Source organism: Heterocephalus glaber, unplaced genomic scaffold (genome assembly GCF_053883595.1).
Source record: "Heterocephalus glaber isolate CG9 unplaced genomic scaffold, H.glaber_assembly_v1.0 deba00001444, whole genome shotgun sequence".
Classification (NCBI taxonomy): Eukaryota; Metazoa; Chordata; class Mammalia; order Rodentia; family Bathyergidae; genus Heterocephalus; species Heterocephalus glaber.
Window position 1 is genome coordinate 31,755,541 of NW_028258297.1, and position 19,806 is coordinate 31,775,346.

A 19,806-nucleotide genomic window follows, 5' to 3' on the forward strand; every position below is an offset into this window, starting at 1 on the left:
CACCGTGAATTCCAAGGCCTCCATTGTGCTTCACCCGGCCCGAGCCCTGAGTGAGGCAGATGGAGGTGGGCCCTGCCCCACCAGCCCCCTCCTGCCCTCCTCCCCTGCCACTGCTGGGTCCCCATCTCAGGGTGCAGGCACCTGGCCTGCAGCCCTTGCCTGGAGAGCTTCGTGCCTCGAAGCTTCCCTGGTGCAGGCACAGGTGCTGAGTGCCCGCATCTCTATTGTGGCAAGTGAAATTACCAGCTTCACACTGCGGGCCTATATGAATCAGCCTTTCATGTCTGATGGATTTGAAAATCTGCTAGGAGTCAACATCCAAAACACAAACACAAACAAGGTGAGGCTGTATTTTCTCTCCTCAGTACCCTCCTTGGCCTCCCCCTGCCCCCACCCAGGCAGCTCTCATTCATGAGGCCCAGCCCCATCTCGGTGGCCCAGGAAGCTGGCAGCCAGCAACCCACGTCCCCAGCTCGTGGAGCCCCACCCAGCCACTCCTCACCTGGAAGACCAGCAGGGGTCTTCTGCATTCACTGTCGTGGCAGATGCAGCCAGGCTGATCTCTCTTGCCCTGCTCCGGAACCCAGGTCACCAAAGAGGATGGAGAGGGACTTGCCCGGGTGGAGCCCCGGAACAACCGTGTCCAGTGTCTCCATGCTGAGCCTCTTCGTGCCTGCGGAGGGTGTGCCCTGCATGGCTTTCCCACATGGCTTCCCCGCATGGGCACCTGAGTCTCACAGTGGCATCCCATCGTCCTTGCTCCCTGGGAGCCGCTTCCACTGGCCTAGCCCAGTTTTCTGCTGCTGTCAATCCGGGCGCACTCCCCCCAGGTCCCAGTCCCACTCACTGGACCAGGTCGCCTGTCACAGTGTCACTGCCCCGCCCACCCTCGAGCTGCAGCCATGTCTCAGCCCTAGTTCTCAGGCTCCAACACCTGTTCACATCACCGGTGGGGCTTTTCTCTATTTTATTGCTTTATTTTATTTTTATTTGTGTTATTTCTAACTGTTCTATTTATCTTATTATGTTTTAAATGGTGTCAGGCTCATCTCTGCTCCCTACAGTCAGAGGAGGGACCTGATTTTTTTTTTGGAGGGGCCTGATTTAATTAAAAGTTGGAAGAGCTCTTTCTCCTTATTATTTACATCACTGTTATCAGCAGCACCAGCAGGGGAGTGGCAGACAGTGAAGCATCTCACAAGGCTGCACACGTGTCCCTGGTCTCAGATCCGCCGCTTGTGCCCAGCTCTTTCCGTGCTTGGACTCTAAGGGGACTTCAGGACTTGCCTATGCTGTGCAGCAGGTGGCTAGCAAAGCAGGACAGTTCTGAGCCACCCTGCGCCTGCCAGGTCCTCCCCATGACCAGGCCCCAGTGAGGCCCCCTGGCTGCCCACATGCAGGGGAGCCCGAGTCATCCAGCCCATGGGTGCATGACACTCCTGTGCTGCAGCCACACAGCCCACCCTCCCAAGTGTGTCCTTGCCCCTTGGAGAGCAGATTTCTCAGAAGGAGGAGGCTGGGGAGTCCATACTGAAGGCCTCGAGTTGGCTTCGTGCTGTGTGGTCCACCACTTTGAGTTCTTTGCCCCTCCCCCCCCCTCCCCCGGGGTGGAGATCTGCAGCCCGGAGAGGATGACTGGAAGCTCACAGGGCACTTCACGGTGCTCTGGGACCATTTCCTCTTCAGAAACAAGGCCTCCACAGAGCAAGGCAAGCAGTGACGGCTGAGACTGCCTGGTCCAGGACCTCAGCTGTGAGCCGTGGCCTGCGCTCAGCCTGTCCTCCACTCCCATCGCTGGCCGTCCAGCAGCGGCCTTCCCCTCCTTCCAACACCTCCCAGGTCTTCTCCCCCGTGGAGCCACCAGAATCAAGTCCCTGAAAAACCCCTCCCTGGAGACACTATGTGTAGTGACACCTGAGGGGACCTAATCAGAGCAGACACAACTTCACCACCTGTTTGATGAGAGTCACCCCCACAAGCCTGCAGCCAGGATCCTTAATTCCATTTCCTCTCAGTTATTAAAATAATCTTCCAAGTTGGCCATGGTGACACACGTCTGTAATCCCTGCATTCGGGAGGCTGAGTGAGCCAGGAGGATTGCTGCGAGTTCCAAGCCAGCTTGGACTATATAGTGAGTTCAAGGCCAGCCTGGACTACATAGCAAGACCCTGACTCAAAACACAAAAAAACAAAAAATTATTTTCTGGTGATAGCCGTTTCTGCAGAGCCAAGATTAATAAATGCAGTCAGGGCCCAGAGAAGGCTTGGCTTGGCCATCCTCTTGCTCCTCTGGCCCCTGGCTGGGACCCTAGGAGGCCTTCTGCACCTGTGCACTGAGGTCCTCGCTCGGTGAGCCTTTGTCTCTCATTCTGCTCTCCATCCTCCCCCAGGAGAAATCCCGGCAGCTGTTCTCCTCCTCTGCTAACAAGTTGGGCACAAGATCAGAGTCATGAAATAAAAGCTGCAGAATCAGAAAATCACAGATTCCTCAAGCTGGGGATTATTTCAGGCTAATACATTCATCTCCTAAATGAGACATCTGATCCCAGAGACAGCAAGTGGACATCTCAGGGTCAAAGGGCGGGTTCCCCTCAGAGCAGGAGCGTGGGCACCAGACGGCGGCACCATGCAACAAGCCATCGCCTACTCATTGGGAAAATCTTTACCACCTTCCCAGGATGGGCCAGGGCCAGCCCTAGATGCTGAAATGCAGTCGCAAGGGGGACACAGAGCTGCCCCTGGCAGGGGAGACAGACAAAGCAGTGCAGAGACAGCGTGGTGAATGTGGACACCGATTCTCACCCAGAGGCCACAGGGACCCCAGCGTAGACAAAGGGGCCCAGGTGTACAAGCCCTGGAGCTGTTCAGACGCTCACATAATTCACAGTAGTGGCATGGAATGATGCTGGGCATGGCTCGCTTCCCATTTACTCCTTACTGCAGTCCTATGGGTGCCACCAGACGAAACTGAGGCAAAGAAAGCTAGCCCAGTGACTTGCTAGAGGTCACACGGCCAGAGGGGGTCATTCAGCCAGTGCTCTAGCTCCACACTCCCCACCGCTGCCCCCTGCTTCCTCTCATCTCAGGGACTTAATCTGCAATGCCACAGGAAGCCTTCTTCTGGCCGTGGCCCAGACAACATGCTCTGGCCTGGCATCAGCCTCACATCACCTCTGGGCCCGAGTCATGTTTAAGGATGCCAAGTCCCTGAAAGTGCTGGGCCAGCCCTGAATTCCCAGAGCATCTCTAATCCAGGCACCTCCACGGCCACCTGGCAGAACTGTTTCCAAGCCGCAGAGGTTCATGTGCCTCCCCTCTCTGATCACATGAAGCAAGCACTCTGCCCCACCACAGAAGAGAGTCTACTCTGGAGCTGTCCGTCCCTTTGTCCCTGGGAGGGCCCAGAGCAGGCACATTGCACCTGGGCCCTCGGTTCCAAGGACTGTGAGAGCTACACCGGGAAGCAGCTGCCACGAGCTATGTGCCTCCCAGACGGCATCACTGCTGGCGCATTTGGTCCTCCACAACCCTGGGAGGAAAGTGTCATTCCCACTGCCATTGAGAGGGAAAGAAGTCCCACAGGAGCAAGCGGTTCACTCATCTCCAAGGCTGGATGCAGCGCAAGGTCTCCTGCATGGCCATAAAACTGAGCCATGGGTCTGCGAAGCCCATGTCTTTGGCTTCAAGCACCATGCTTTATCCAACAGAGCCAACCAACCGTGGCCAGAAAGCAATTGTCATCATATCAGAAACCCATTATGACCCATGGTGCCCCTGCAAGACGCTGGAGAATATGTTCTGTGAGTTGAAAGCAATGCCAGCCATCCCTGGGAACAGCTGCTCAGGGCTTGAGGACAGCAGAACGATCCAAATCACAGATCCAACCCTGCACAGACCCTACCCCACCTTCTGCTGCCCAGACAGTTACATCCTCTGCGCCGAGAGAGGCCATCCTTATGGGAAGAACAGTATGACACGACACCAGGGGAGAGAATGCGAACCATCTCAGAGTTGCACAAAGTGGCCCACTGCAGATTTCCTATTGGCCAATGAGGCAATCTTAAACCAAGTGATCTGTATTCAAGCCTTTTTCAACAACAGCCACTGAAAGAAGCTGCAGCTCCCTCCTGGACGTGGCCCTAGAGCTTCGGCCAGCTCTAAGCACACCTCTTCGGTGGCTCAATTCCAGAAGGAGGCAATGGGTTGAGTCTATTACCAGTTTCCAGGGGAAAGGACTGCCGAATTGAACTCACTGGATGGCAAGTGTGCAAGGCTTGCAGATCTCGTCCTATGGCCTCTCTGGTGAAAATCTTTCCAGGTCTTCTCACTGCATAGAAAAGAGCATCCTTGACACAGGTTTCAAGGCCTTTGGTCCTGGTCACAGGCTGACTCTTGTCCTCTCTTCTTTGCTCCCTACTTGCTCCTCTTTTCCCAGCCTGCTATGGGCCACCTCAGGCCACCTTGGTGTGAGCTGTTCCACCCCACACCTCCACTGACCCCTCCTCTCCCAATTTTTCAGGTCTCAGTTTAAAGTCCTATCTGTAGCGAAGCTCTCTGGATCTCATGTTCTGCCTAACAGTCTCTTCCTCTCTTGGCCTCTACTTTCTCCATAATTTTTACCACACATCTCTCTCGTGTTTCTCCAGCAGGCTGGCAGTCCCAGGAGGGCAGGCTGGTGTCCTTTTTGTTCACTGCTGAAGTCTCAGTGCTTAGCCTAGTTTGCTGCCACATGGGAGGCCCCAAAAAGTGCTTCCAGGATGGGTAGCACTGCCCCCTCCCCGCACACACAGGGACTGGAATGAAGGCCAGGAACTGTCCGCTGTGCTGAAAACAGGTAGCGTCCCATGCTTCAGGGGAGAGCCAGGCCCAGCATCCCAGGGATGAACTGTGAGTATATTTCCCTCCTGTCTCCGAACAGATCTCCATGTCCAGTGGGACGCACTATTCCCAGGCTGTCTAGCCATATGTGCAGTACTGCTGCAGCTTGGATCTGGAATGTTCCCCAAAAGTGTATGCCTGAAAAGCTTGGCCCACAGCGTGTAGCACTTTCAGGAGGTGGTGAAACCTTCAGGAGCTGGGATCTAGTGGAAGGAAGTTGGGCAGGTCACAGAGATGCCCTTGAGGGGATTTGGGGACCACAGCCTCTTCTTGTCTCTGCCTTCTGGCTATCACAAGGTGGCAGCTTCTTCTACCACGCACTCCTGCCATGATGTGCTGCCCTGCCACAGGCCCAAAGGCCGAGTGTCCATGAACTGAAAACTGAAACTTTGAGCCCAATGAAACCTTTTCCCTTAATAAGTTGATTTCTTCAGGGGTTCTGGCACCATAGTGGAAAGCTGACAAACACAAGCACTATTCTGTGCCTCCAGGCCCTGCTCCTTCTTTCCTCCACAGATGTCCTGGGGCTCCATCTTTCCTCAGGCATGGAAAGGGCCCCTATGGTGCTATCTTCTGTGTCTCCACACACAGTGCCATGGCACATGCCTCTGCCATATTAGTGGCAACTTATGACAGTGGGGAATTGGCTGGTTATTTCCTATAAATGTGGCCAAATGACTCTCAAGTATTGATGTGGCTGGCACTGCTGTCAAGATTCACTTCTCGGCCTGGTTCCCACCCTTGACCCCCTTGCTGATTCTCAGAATGTGCTTCCCAGCCACTAATGCTGGCCAACAAAGAGAACAAGCACTCTGAGCATATAGATTCCATATATTATCAGCCAAATCTAAATAAGACTAAGTCCCCCAGGAAAAGCAGGACGTGTTGAATTTCAAAGTAAAATAAATGCTTCAGATTCTGTCCCATTGTTCTCCAGGTGGCAGAAACCAAGCACCAGCCTGGACCCCATGGGCGCTGCACCGAGGTCACGGGAAGTGCTCGTGATTAGAAAGGTGTGGAGGCAGCCGAGCGAGTGTCCAGCAGGACAGCTGGAGCTGTAGCGAGGGGCTCCAGCTCTGACGAATGGAAGGGCATGGCTCTGTTGGTGCCAGTTGGTCACACTGCCAAGGGCTGAGGAGTGGCTTTGAAGACCTCCTCCAGCCACTTTTGAAGCCTTCGAGAAGCTAATGGAGCACAAAGCAGCCACTTCTGCTTGGGGATCTGGGAAGCTCCCCTTCGCCACTGCAGGGCAGCCCGCAGCCCTGAGCCCAGCCCACCTCTGCCCTCAGCTCTGGCCACAGTGGCTGCTGTTCCCACACACATCCTATGTTACTTCCTTTGCCCGACCCACCCTCTCAGTGAAGACTTGTTGGTGAGTAGTGACTTTGTCCAGAGTCACTGTTGGTCAGCAGCAGAGCCTGGCATCAGGCAGGCCTTTGGCTCCGCAATGCACATCAGGTGGCAGGGCCGTCCAGTGGCTGAGGTTGGCCTTGGGAGTGGGCGCAGCAGGGCCTTGTTTGTAGCGCCTGTGTACTTGCAGTCTTCTCTGTTCAGTCTCCTGTGGCTGCTTTGAGGCTGATGAGTCAGCTCCTGGTTGTAAGTCCTTTGGCATTTTTGTCCTCAGAAGTGACTGCATGCCAGCAGGAAACATGGCCCTGGCCTTCCTTGAGCACAGTCTTTCTGCTGACATGGCTGGCCAGGCTCTGTGGCTCATCACAAATAGCAGCGAGCTCAAGTGCATCACTGTTCCGTCCAGGAAGCTGACTGGAATCAACTGGGGCAACAGCACATCTTCCACCCCTCCTGCTGGAGGCTGGGGACTATGGATGGCTCACAGGTGGGCTGGGGGAGTGGACCGGGCTTCTCAGGGTCTGGGCAAGAGCAAGCCCAGCCCTGAAGCGACTCCTACGGTGAATTCCACAAACAGGGTGGTGCCTGCGGCCTCTGCTGCTGGATGTGTGTGTCTGAGCTTTTGCCCACTTTCCACTGGAGTGGGGACCATGGCGGCATTGGGATACAGTCCATCCACTGAAGCTGGGCAGCAAGGAGACCACACGTTCTCACAGGCCAGGCTGATCCTGGAAGCGACAGGCCAGGAGCCATGCATCTGGGCCAGCACGTGACAATCCGAGGCCCATGGCAGACTAGGGTGTCCCCGGGCAGGCCTGTCCTCAGGAGCAAGGTATCCAGGGCAGTGTCATCCAAGAACCCCAGGGGGGGTCAAGAAAAATGTTTCTTCAGAGAGGCAGCCCCCAGACCAGCTGGGACCCTCCGTGTCATAGGGAAAGGGGTTTGCAAGAGCAAGACGGCCCCACACCCTGAGGGACCCGGAGAAGGTGGCAAAGGACAGGAGATGGAGGAGGGAAGGACACCAGTGCCAGCCGGGCCAGATTACAAGCAAGGGGAGCTCCGCAGGGAGACGTCTTCGGCTATTTCCTGCAAGACCTCAAGGCTGGGCCATCTGCAAGGAAAGGCGTTTCTTTTGGATCATTTTCTGGAGGCTGTGATGTCCAGAGCACAGTGCCAGTGAGGGCCGCATGCTGCTTCAGCTCACGGCAGAGAGCAGAGGGCAGGCAGGGTGTGCAGAGGGGAGGAACTCGGGCGCTGGCTGCTTTGTGAGCACCAGCTCTCAGTGACTGATGCAGTTTCTTGAGAGCAGGACCCACGTAGGAGGCTTCATCCTGGCCCAGCGCCTCCCACTGGCGCCCACCCTCAGCACTGCTGCCTCAGGACCAAGCCCCAAAAGGAGCTTTGCTCGGACAGAGCCTCACCGCACCACAGCAGATGGGCTTCAATGTCCAGATGCCTTCCATGGCCCTGCTGCAGTCTGGAGCCAGGTGGGGCCCACAGGGGTGCTGGGTGCAGGAGCGGGGAGGAAGGGTACAGAGACTGCAGATCCGGCAGGGCCTGCAAAGCCCTTGTTTGGGCCCATGGGTTTGTGTGGCTGAGTCTGTCTGGAGAGGACAGTGAAGAATATATGGGCTCTCCTGGAGCAGACAGAAGGGTCCGGAGCCTGAGCTCCTGCAGAGCCTCACGGGCCCATTGTGTGGGAACCAGGCTAGTGTTGGGACCTGCCTCTCCCCAGCTCCCACAGACGGTTCTGGCAGATTCTGCTCTTGGAGCTTGTGGTCTAGGGGCAGGATGGACCTCAGAATGCCCCGAGCAGCCCATGAGCAAACGGGCCCAGACAGTCACAACAGAGGTGCCCCAGCTGCATGGTGGGGAGACGAGTGGGACTAGCAGTCCAGAGCGCTGATGGAGAGGAAGCCCGATGGGCTTTGTGGTCTCCAAAAGGGACTGAGCTGGGGGAAAGAATGGATTCCGAAGTGAAGTGGTCTCTACGGCATCTCTGTTGTGCCAGGGCTTCATTTCCTACACCCACTTCCATTCAGAGCATGTTCAAAGCAGATCCTGCTTATTTTCTACCAAATCAGAGGGAAATTACAATTCCCTCGAGCCTTCTCGGGAGGGGGAGGCAGCTGTGAAACTGCTTCTTCATGACTTCCAGGTTCCACTTCTGCAGCTCAGGAGCAGCACTGGGGGAGCGAGCAGGAGCCAAACAGCTCCAGAAGGCTCGAGACTGGGGCAAGGGGAGCCCCTGGGGTGCGCCTCCCGACTGATGCGGGAGAGGGTGGAGTGGTGTCCCAGACGCCTGCAGCCTGCAAATTCCAGAGCACCAAAGGACAGCACGGTCTCCTCTGTGGCTCCCGAAAGCTGAAGTTTTGTCCCATTAGGTGGAATCCCTGCCTGGAGCTAGGCTCCTGCTGCGGCCTGGTACAGGGGCTCCAGGGCTGCAGTGGGAACACACTGGTGGGTGTGCTTTGGGGGCCCTTAGAGGAAGCCTTTTCTAACACACTTGCCTCTGCTCCCTCTTAAGTTTCTCTAACAAAGAAGCCCTGAGTCATTTTCACTGTGCTCTTCACCAGGCACAGAGAGGCTCACCCTCTGTATTCGGGGCTCAGAAGGACTGGGACTGGAGCTGAGGTCCTGACTCCCTCTGCCTCCACTTGCACTGCTCGCCTTCTCTACCCTAATGCTGCCTGTGTCCAGCTCCAGGGCTCTGGGAAGCTGACACAACCCCTGGACATCACAGGGTTCCGTTTTCACTGCCAGGACCCCTCCCCTGCACAGCCACGCGAGTGCTCCTCTTCATCCTTGCTTCCAGCCCCATTGCCACCTCAGCCACTGTCCCTAAATGGCCCCTGTTCCTCCCCAGCCCTGGACTGTCTCTCCAAGAGGAGAAGGCACAATGAGCCTGAGGGTCTGAGGCCGACGATAACCCAAAAACAAACCAACTCAGTGCACTTGACTGAGCCTAGCTGCACAGCACTGTTCTCATCCTGCAGGGACTCAGCTACCACATGTGAGCCAAAGCTGGATGCTTCCCGACAGATCTGTAGGCTCCATGGTCTCCTGGCCTGGAGCATTCTTGTCAGCCCCTCTGAGCCTCCCTCAGCTCCAGCACCCTCTTCTATCCCCAAGGATGGGTGCTTAGAAGTCTTCAGAAAAGATGCTCTTGAGCCAGCCCGACCTCCCAGCTGCTCTGACCAGGGAACTTGCCATCAGGGAGCAAGGCCAGCACAGCAGGGCCCGCACCCTCCGACTTCTGTCCCACAGTGGCCTTTGACTGCCCTGGATCCAGCCCTCTCCCTCCAGAACCTCAGGGACACAGACATCCTGTGCTTCGTTCTCAGGTTTGTTTATTGACCGCCCACAGAGTTTATGGTGCTAATGCTCAGGGCTCAGAGCCACAGTCTACTCAAAAGGTGGCCAGAGAGAGTACAGAGAATGCTTCATAGCTGCATAACATCTGTTAAGGGACAGGGTTGGAGGGAGACCTAGTCACAAAACAAATTCCTATTCCAAAGCAACAGACTCTCCTCCGAGAGTAAAGTGTTTTCTACGCACACACACCCACACACACACTCACACGCCCCTCTGAAGGAACACAGAATGTACCCACTTGGCTGTATATGCATGCACATACAGGCGACTGTGGGTAAACTACTACAAAGGCTTTATACACACACACGCACGCGCACACCACCACACACGCAGTCTGGCTTATGCTATCAAAGACACTGTGTCTCCTTGTTCTAGTAGAAGCAATCTGTCCTAGATGCCTGCAGCATGCAAAACATGGAAGATCCGAGAGTCACCGTTGAGGAGGACAGTGGGGACACACGGGCACTTTTCCCTCCTTGGGGCCCCAGCCACAGGTTGCTCTCTATGGGCGACAATGAGCCCTTGGTGAAGGGCTCCTGGGGCAGGGTGGAGGAGCAGGAGCCCCACTCCGGGCCGAGCCCTCGAGGGAGAGAGAGCCAGGTGAGTCACCAATCTTCAAGGCAGAGTTGAAAGCTCTGGTTCTCAAGTGTGGAGTCCTGCACACAGCATCCTGGGGACGGCGTGGCAGGTCGAGGCGAGAGCTCCTTTTCTGGCTCACTCTCTGCAGCTTCCCACATGTGCTAACGCATTTTGTAGTCATTAGATACAGATGTTTCGCAAAGCTGTCCCTTAAAATCCAAGTCTACTGTGAAGTCGAGGTCTCGCTGCAAAGAGAGCGAAAGGTCAGAGCCTGAGTCTAGGTAGGAAGCTGGCCTCTCCCCAGGCACAGGCCTCCTCCTGGCCCCGGAAGGGCGGCCATGGGGCGTGTTTCCAGCTAGGGGTTCACCATGCGGACTCCTCAGGCTCTATTCTGCTGCTTCACCCTAACCCTCCCTGATCTGCCATAAATATGTTCTCTGATTCCACACAGGGAGGATGGGAGGTTCTGAGTCCTCTGTGACATCACCTCAAGCACTTCATAGACTTTAGGGCATCGTTCCACACCTGGCACTGCTGGAAAAGAACCCGTCTCCATCCACCAGGTCAGCTGAAGAAATGTGACCTGAACCTCTTCCAGGCCACCAGAAACTGCAACCTCCAAGCCTGCTCAGCCCAAATGAGGCCGAACCCATTTACTTGACAGTACCCATGCTCCATGCCCCCTTGTCCAGGTCAAGAGTCCAGAGGGAGACCTGGAGAAAGCCTCCAACTGCTGGGTCTTCAGGGTCCAGGCTGGAGCCCACCTGCAAATGCAATGCTGCACTGCCCCCCGGGAACATTTCTGACCCTGGAACCAGGCCAGAGGGTTTTGGGGGTGCACGAGGACCAGCTCCATGGGCCCTTTCCCCTCAGTGACCCTGGCTACACCACTCACCACATTTTTGGCATTTGGCTTCATGGATATGGTTCCATAGATTTCCTCCCCTCTCCGGACAGTGAGGTAATCTTCTAAGTAGAAGACGGTCTGCTTCCAGTGGGTGTAGGGAGCATCCGGGGCTGAAGGGCGACACCGGGAGGAGAAAGGAGTCAGAACTAGGTCTACAGAGGGGCCGAGGCTGCATCCACACAGACCTGCCGGGCCTCCCACACTCACACTCCTGTAGGGTCCAGGCCCGGCTCAGCCCCAATCTGTCTCCCCATACATCTTCATCCCTCAGGCCTGCCAATCTCAGCCAGGCACCAGAAGAGAAACAGGCTGATATTACACATTCATATTCTTGCTTTAATTAGTCCAATGGAGCAGCCTTTCAGACAGTGTGGGGGAGATTTACAGAGCAGGCCATCATATCTCCCTAAACAGGCGGTCCCCAACCTTTTCGGCACCAGGGATGGATTTCATGGAAGACAGTTTTCGCATGGACACAAGGCAGAGGGGGTGGTTTTGAGATGGGATTTGCATAAGAAGTGTGCAGTCTAGGTCCACTGTATGCACCGTTCACAGAAGGGCTCACGCTCCCATGAGAACCTAATGCTGCTGTTGCTGATCTGCAGAAGTGAAGCTCAGATGCCAGAGATAGCGAGAGGCCGTAAATACAGACGACACCTTGCAGGCTTACAGGCCCTTGCTCACTTCCTGCCATGTGGCCCAGTCCTAAGGCCCTGGATCTGCTACCAGCCTGGGGCAGTGGGGTCCCCAGCCCTAAACGACATCATTTACATAGACTCCACAGCTAAGCCAGTGTTCCAGTTCCCCGACACCCTGCATACCTGTCCTTCCACCCTACAAATAGCTTTCTGTGCCTATTGCTGTGTCCTGCAACAGAGCCCTGCACCCTGGCCAAGCCTGCTGTGGGCCTGCAGCAGTGCCCGCCTGACTGGACTAGGGAAGGTGGTGAGGCTCAGATCACTCCTTCTGCAGGGCCCAAGGCCACAGTGATGCTTGTGCCTCCCCTGCTTTTCCCTTGTAGCCCATGGGTGGCAGCTATATGTGAGAGGTCCTGCCTTTCGGCTACGCTTTCCTCTGTGGCCACTCTCCCCTCCCTCTTCACTAGCTTGTCTCTTCCTCAGCCCTCCAGGTCAGCCTTCCTGGCTACTTTAACCTGGGTTAGGGCTCCAGCAACACCAGAGCTTGAGTCACTATGATGGTTAGCACCTGCAGTACAAACGCATTCTGCCCGGATTGTCTGCATCCTCCACAAGAATACAGGAGGGCAGGGCTACGTGTCCTCACGCCTGCTACAGCATTCAGTCTGTAAGCAGAGGATACGTGGGTGATGGCAAGAACCCAAAGAGCAGACGCCTTGTGATGCCTCACTGTCCCCATACCAGTTGCATCACATTGGCCTTTTGGATTCTGGATTGCAGCAGAATCCACTTTACAGTTAGCTCCTCCGGGTCCAGATTCTTACCCACCCCAACCAGAGCTTCTTTTTGCTTAGCACCAGTGCTAGAGATGATGCGACACTGACATGACATGATAAGGACCTTTCAAATCCATCAACAGAAAGGCTTCTATGTGGCTTAGGGGGTAGAACAAGGCCTGGTCACTGGGAATTACTAGAGGCAATTTTCAACTCACCAGGAAGAACTGGAGCTGTATCATAGTCATATGGGCTATGGAGGTCCATTCCAAGAGAGTGCAGGTGTCGTGCACAGAGTCTGCCAGGTGACCTCTGGGATTGTCCAGAGCCCCAAGGTCTGTATTAACTAGGGTGAAGAATCTGCCTTTGTTTGCACTTTCAGTGGACTGGCTTGGTCAGTGTCTGTGGTACAGACTGACTTGGCAGCCTTCAGTGTGTGCCTTGGGAATCAATGCACACTCAAGGTCATGGGGACAGTGCACAGCCTGTACACTGGATGGAAAAGAGGGCCGCAGACGTGCAGGCTGTGCCTCCCTGGCGTCCAAGGTGTACTGCTGCCTGTAGGCAAAGTCCACCTGCTCCCATGTGCTTCAGGCCAGCTACCTCTAAATAAGTTGTAGAAAGACGGATTCTGGTTGTGTGTGGTGAATGTCAGTGTGTGGCTGACAGCACTCGTGCCCCTTTCCACCTACACTGGCTCAGACAGGCGTCTATCCCTTCCCAAAGACCTTCAGGCAAGGGGACCCGAGTAGCCTCCTCTGTCACCCAGCTCAGACCTGCTGGCCAGCAACCCCAGGAGTCTCTCTCCAACGGTGGCCCCCAATCCTGCCAGCTCCAGCCTGGAGAAAAGTCATGTGTGTTTCCTTAACATCAACACCAAAGGTGCAGAACTCCCAAACATCCCATGTCTGTTGTGGATCCATTGACCTTGGACTGATTGTTGAAGCCAGTGTCTCAGTCTTCCCTGCTAGTCCTTACTGGAATCTGGACTGCTGACTGCACTCGGAGTAACTGGAACGCAGTAATTCTGGAAAGCAGACAGATGTGCAAGACCTGGGCCCTTGCACAGGCAGGCAGGGAGGCACACAGTGCTGGCTGGAGCCCTTCTTCTACGGGTGGGGCAGGAGAAAGACCCTGTTAGGCAGCACTGGGCTCGGCTTCCAGTCTGCCCTGCCACAGACTTGCACTGTGGCCCTGGGTTCCGGCTCTGCAGCTGCAGAATACAGGTGGTGACATTTAGGCCCTAAGGTACTAAGCATGAGATGGGAGGGGAGGGGAACACATCCTGAGGGTGAACAAACTCCTGGTTGTGCCTGGGGCAGTTCTAGTTTACTTCTGTTCTCCCTTTTACTTGTAAAGTGTCCTTAATTGTCAGGTTAAATTATGCAGTCCCTGTACCTGCAACAGGAGGCCCATGTTAGGGTGCTGTAAGCCCTGCATCTAGTAGTTAGTTCATTATTCTTCACAGTGTTATACAATTTTACTAACCCACACACTGTGCCTCGGCCCGCAAAGGTAAGCTGCCTTCTGGTTGTTTAGAGCGTTGGTACCCAGGGTGAGCAGCTGGCGCAGGACTGTGGACCACATCCAGCTCTCCTCCCAAGTCTCCCCTCATGCCCCTGCTCAGTCTGTGGCTTCAGGGATCTACAGCTGCTTTAAAGCTTTCCCTACCGCGAAGACGGCTTCCTCCTTGTCACACTCTGGCCCTACCGGCGGCCTCCCCTTGTCTTCCTCCCTCACGCCATCCCCATCAGGCTCTGGGTTCTAGATCTTAGAAAACTTCCACTCCATACTCAGAAGTGCATGTGAGCAGTGCTGGCCACGGCACCCAGGTGCAGATGCAAATTCCCTCACCTTGGCTTCTGCTGGGGATGCTGAGCGCCTGCCAGCTGCGGCTCCAAATCTGGGAACAGCAACCAGATGAGCACAGTTCTGTGTCCATCCTCCCCCTGCAGCTCTTGCAGCCCAAGAAGAGTCAGGGAAACGGTGATATTATGGGATGGGGGCTCTCGGTCAAGGATAGGGGTGGGAACACATGGCAGGAGCCGCTTCCAAGATTTTCCTGGCGCTTTTGGAAATGGAATCTTGCTTCCTGTTTCACTTCCCAATGACTAAGTGGCTGGGATATAATAACTTTTTGAAGCCATAATTTGAAATTATGTTTGCTAGACAAGCTGCAAGCCTTTTGAAGAATTAAAGACTCACCAAGAAACATCTTTGAAGCTGGTTGTGGTGGCACACACCTGTGATCTCAGCACTGTGGGAGGCTAAGGCAGGAAGATTGCCAAGAATTTGAAGGCAGCTTGGGCACATAGTGAGTAAAAGGCCAGCCTGAACCACACTGTGAGACCCTGCCTAAAAATCCCCAAAATACAAACGTTGACCTGGGAAAACGACTCAGAGTCCCAGGAGGGCAAGGGTGGAAAAAGGGTGCTGGGCCCCAGACTCAGAACACAAATGGCTTAACCTTCTGACTACTGCAAAGGCTGGACTCGAACACAGGCCTGCTACTCCCGGGCTTCTGCCTTCCACCTGGCAGCCTCGCTGCTTCAGCAACAGCCCAGCATTCCCAGGTCCCTCTGTACCCACCCCCCCCCGACCCAGATGTCCAAGACAGTGGTGCCCGTGGCTGGCGCTGCCGGAACCCTGGGTGCCTGTGGCCCTTGGTGACAGCGTCTGCCTGGAGCTGCAGGGGTGTCAGAGCCATTGAAAGAACCATTTCCAGACTGCTTTTCCCTGGCCCCCCACACCGGCTGCCCTGGGCTGCGAAGGAAGCAGTGGAGGGGTCAGGGAAGAGGCGCATACAATACTCTGTGCTTTGAATAAAGTTCAAAAACAACTGGGGCCAAACAGTAGCTTTTAAAGCACATGCATACTTGTGAGGAAACATTTTTTAAAAAAAGCAAGGGTCTGACATGGCCGCACACACCTGTAATACCAGCAGTAGGGAGGCTGAGGCAGGAGGACTACCATGAGTTTGAGGCCAGTCTGGGCTACATAGTGAGAACAACTGTGGAGGACACAGGGAGAACACAGCCATCTGCACCCCCGGAGAAACAAGCCTGCCACACCTTGGTCTGGGACTCCAGCCTCTGGAGCTGCGGCCACGTCCCTGTGTGCAGTGCTTCACTTTGGTGGCCCCGGACAGTGAGCCCAGGAGGAGAGGTGAAGACAAGTCCCGATGCAGGACCCCCGCTCCCATGCCATGAGGAGGGAGATCCCAGAGCTTGGGGCTTCGGGGAGCTCAGAGCGGCTGTGCTGGGCAGGGTGCAGTGGCAATGGCACAGGGCTCGGCTCTCAGCTGGGAAGCCGGAGGACCAGGCCTTGGCTCCTCTGCAGGGTGAGCGTCCCCAGAAGTCCGTGGGCTAGAAACGTGGTCCCCAGCGGGGTCTCTGAGATGACTGGGCCTGGAGGACTTTGCCCACATGGTGGACCGGTGGGTTCATGGGTAGCATGGTGGCTTGTCATGTGCGCAAACCCTGCCCACCATGCTGGCTGCCTCACCCCAAGGAGGCCTCTGCCATGACGTCTGAGGCCTGACCAGATGCCAGCACTGTAGCTCCAGCACCTGAGGCCAAGTACGCTTCCCTGCTTTATAAACTTCCCAGTCTCCAGTACTCTGTTATAGCGACAGAAAAGGAAGGACCACAGTAGGGAGGATCTTTGGGGAATGCAGCAGGGACTGAACAGAGGAAGGCTGGAGGGGAACGAGGGGAAGGAGAAGCCCCGGGTCCTATTTGTAGGCAGCATCCTCACAAGGCGAGCTGGAGGGACACAGGTGTCTCAGAGCTCCGGGCCTCAGCCCTCACAGAGCTGCTCAGTAAATGCGCAGGACCCACCTGCACCTGAAGAGCCTCCCTCCCGCTGCTCCTTGCCCCCCCCCCCACATTCCCACTCTCCAGCAGGGCCGACAGCTGAGGAAAGCTGTGGGCTGGTGTGTCTGGCCCTGGTGACCCCTGCAGCACCCCCAAAGCCAGCCCGGGTCACCATTCAGAGCCACAGAGCCTCGGCGAAGTGCGGGCGAGCAGCTCACCTGTAGAAAACCCCATTTTCTTGTGGCACTTGGTAAATTCAATATTAAAGTAGGTGACAAGGGCGTGGACGTAGTCATTGCGCTGTATCTGCAGGCAGAATGCAGAGGTGAACGACAGCTCTTCAGTCTTCACGGTGTAGATGTCCACCTCCTGCAGCCAGAGGAGAGAGAATGCCAGAGACGCACGGCTCCCCCCACACAGGGCCCAGGGCAGCCTCACCCCAAGGCCCCTCCCAGAGCCCTTCTCCAGGGCATTGTTCTCAGAGTGGCATCCAGGTCTACCCGCCACCTCCACATTACCTCTTGCATCCACTCCAGGGTGGTGGACAGTTGGGAAACAGTGCAAATGGGCTTTAACCAGAGCCTGAGAGGCAGAATCGGGCAGGGAATCTGCTGGGGGGCAGCTGGGGTGGGGAGAAGGGTTGATCGGACACTTCGTCCCTCAGCCTACTCAGAGCAACCTCCATCCCACCCCTCTCCAAGGGGGTCCTAAATGTCAGCATCAACTCTCCTGGGGAAATTCTGAGGAGCAAGGAGGGCAACCCAGACCTCGTGACTCCAACAGAGCTCTGGGTGGTTTCAGGTCTTCCCAGGGCTCCATGAACAGATGACTCATGCATGTGCATGTGTGTGTGTGAGTGTGCGTGCACATGTGTGTATGCGCGCATGTGTGTGAAGTTCCCCACAGTAGCAGGCAGCAGGCGTTATTCCCAGGAGTCAGGAACCTGAGCTCACAGTCACAGACCCAGCTGAAGGGAGCTCTGCCAAACCCTTGTAAGGAGTCTGCTGCACAGGTTTGAAAAATAAATCCAAGGAGAAGAGTAAGAGGTGAGAGTTTTCAGTCCTGACTGGGGAATACAGAACACAAAGAACTAATAACTCTCACATTTTCAGCAGGAATGTGGCAGAACATCAATTTTGCGTGGGGAGCAAGTGTTAGAGAGGGCTGCTGTGCCCCTCCTGGCTGCTCCTTGTGGCAGCCCGGAGACAGGGAGAGCCCACCCCATGGGCGGGGCTTAGGGAAGGTTCTGGATCGGATGGGATTGAAGGGCTCAGAGCTGACTGCAGTTAGAAGGTGGGGTCTGCAGAAAAGGGGATTACTGGGGCGTGCCCTGGAAGGGTGTCTCTCCCTCCAGCTCTCCCCTTATCTCTCTTCTTCCCTCTGCCCTACCCTGAGCTGTCTTCCCTCTGCCATGCCCCTCTGCCATGCCAACTGCCTTGGATTGAAATCTCTGCAAGCTGTGAGCCAAAATGAACCCTCCTCCTTCAACTTGTGGGTGTTGGGTTCTGTGTCTCACTCGAGAAAGTGATAGACAACTGTCCTGGGATGCTGCAAGCAGCAGACTGCAGCCAGGAGGTCCCCTGAGACCTGGAGACAAGATCAGCAAAGCAGCACTGTGTAAATGGCTTTTATCTCTCTGTACTCCTAGGGTAAATAAAGGAAAGGAGATGCAAGTAGCCTAGGGTGGGTAAAGAGGTGGCCAGAGGAGGGAGAGGAGCCTGCTGGGGCCGGGGCTGAGTGGGCCCTGGGAGAGCCAGAGCTCTGATCCCGGCTGGGAAGAGGGTGGCTGCAGGGCTGGGGCATGAGAGAGCCCTGGGAAGTTACTTTCCAGTGTAAGTTACTCTGAGTTTCTAGAGCCCAGAGACAGGAGCAAGAACCACCGGAGGGGTGAAGAGGCCTGGGCTGGTGGCCCAAAGTAGATGGGGTTACAAAGCACATCCCTTCCAGCCCAGCCTCTTAGCCACCTGAGGAACCCCATGGCGGCGTTTCCGGTGAGTCCCTCCCAGAGAGATGCCACCCCTCACCTTACCAGGCAGCTCACACAGTGTCGGGGTGTCTCCAACATCACCCCTTCTTCAGAACCAGTGACCAGAGTCCGCACCTGTCTCTGCAACTTCCACCCACAGGCAAGCCAGGCACCTCGTCCCACCCATGGGAGCACCTGAACCTCTTCTGCAGTACAGAGAGCCCAGCTCGTCAGGAAGGGCCTCAGAGTGAGTCCCAGCCACACTCTGTCCATGAGTCCCCTCCAGTCCAGACCTTCTGAGCGAGTCTTGCTGACCCGCATCTTTGCTGATGCACTGACGCAGTGCTCGGCTGGCTGTGTCCACCCCTGCCCAGCCTGGCTTCTGGACCAGGCCTCCCTCACCATCTCCATCCTCATCCTGGCACTAGGGCAGAGCCCTGTGGGGCCAGAAGCTGCACCTCACCGGCCTGTGTGCCCTCAATGTGGGGCCCGCACACAGCGCGTGGCCTGGACACATCCACCTACCAGGAATGGGGTCTCCTTCCTTCTCCAGGCCTCTCCTTCATTACTGCCCCTAACCAAACTCTCGAGGGGTCGTTCACGTGTCCCTGCAGAGGCCCCCGGGCTTTCCACGCACATGGGCTCCTCTCCCACTCACTCCTCTCATCTCTTCATTGTGCTCTGCATGAGTGTGCTCACACTCACACCCGTCACACAGAAACCTTTCCCACAGTCTTGCTCACAGACGTCACCAACCAGCTGTCACGTCTGGTGTGCATGAAGGACGGGGGTCCCAGAGACACCTGCATCTTAACTGGAGCTCTCTAGGCAGAGTAAAAGCTACACAGCAATACCAGCGACACACTAAGACTAAGACGGCAACAATAGAGGCAGCTGGCCTTTGGGAGTGGGGCCCGGCTGGGCCATCTGTGAGGGCGGGGATGGAGGTGCCTGAGCTCTGGGGAGACAAAGGCCCTCAGGCTCAGTGCCCTCACCCTGCCTCGCCCGCCCGAGTCCACAGAGCAGCCTGAGACCAGAGGCCCCACTGTCTCGGCCTCAGGTGACCCCAGGAAGCAGAGGCCCCTGCACTGCTATCCACCTCTGACCAGCATTACAGACGGATGCCCACAAGCAGAAGCCTGGTCAAAACACAGCCTTAACTATAATAAAGTGTCACACTCCACACGCTAATAGCAATGAAAACAGCAATTAAGTGTTCGAAGAAGGGCAAATGTTTTCCCCAAAGGCGAGACGTTGCTTGGCACATCAGCAGGAGAGCTGACGGAGGACTCTTCTGATTACGGAGCAAACTGAGACTCGTTCATCCTCCTCAGAAAATGCCCAGGGGAAGGAAGGCTGAGTGGAGGGTGGGATGTTGTCCCAGGGCCTCCCGTCAGTCGGAGCCCTATGGAGTCTTCCAAAGACCGAGCGGTGTGCACCCTCCCGCCCCCGGTGATGGGCTGGCGCTTTGCCTCACCCTCGCTGTGCCTGACTGGGAGGAAGCAGCGGAGACACGGTGCAG

At 56.0% G+C, this 19,806-nt stretch overlaps 1 protein-coding gene across 3 annotated transcripts in view; it reads right to left on the reverse strand.

Annotated features, from left to right (window-relative positions):
• Positions 1 to 9,561: 9,561 nt before the first annotated feature.
• Positions 9,562 to 19,806, reverse strand: part of Prmt8 (protein arginine methyltransferase 8) — an 80,431-nt gene continuing 70,186 nt past the window's right edge. For 2 of the 3 annotated variants that reach the window (XM_004869349.3, XM_021248161.2), the window contains exons 8-10: positions 16,537 to 16,687; positions 11,078 to 11,199; positions 9,562 to 10,427 (exon numbers count right to left, since the gene is read on the reverse strand). In XM_004869349.3, the coding sequence (XP_004869406.1) occupies positions 10,344 to 10,427; positions 11,078 to 11,199; positions 16,537 to 16,687 (357 nt within the window). In that variant the 3' untranslated portion in view covers positions 9,562 to 10,343. The remainder of the gene's footprint in view (positions 10,428 to 11,077; positions 11,200 to 16,536; positions 16,688 to 19,806) is intronic. The other variant, XM_004869350.3, reaches the window with a different exon arrangement.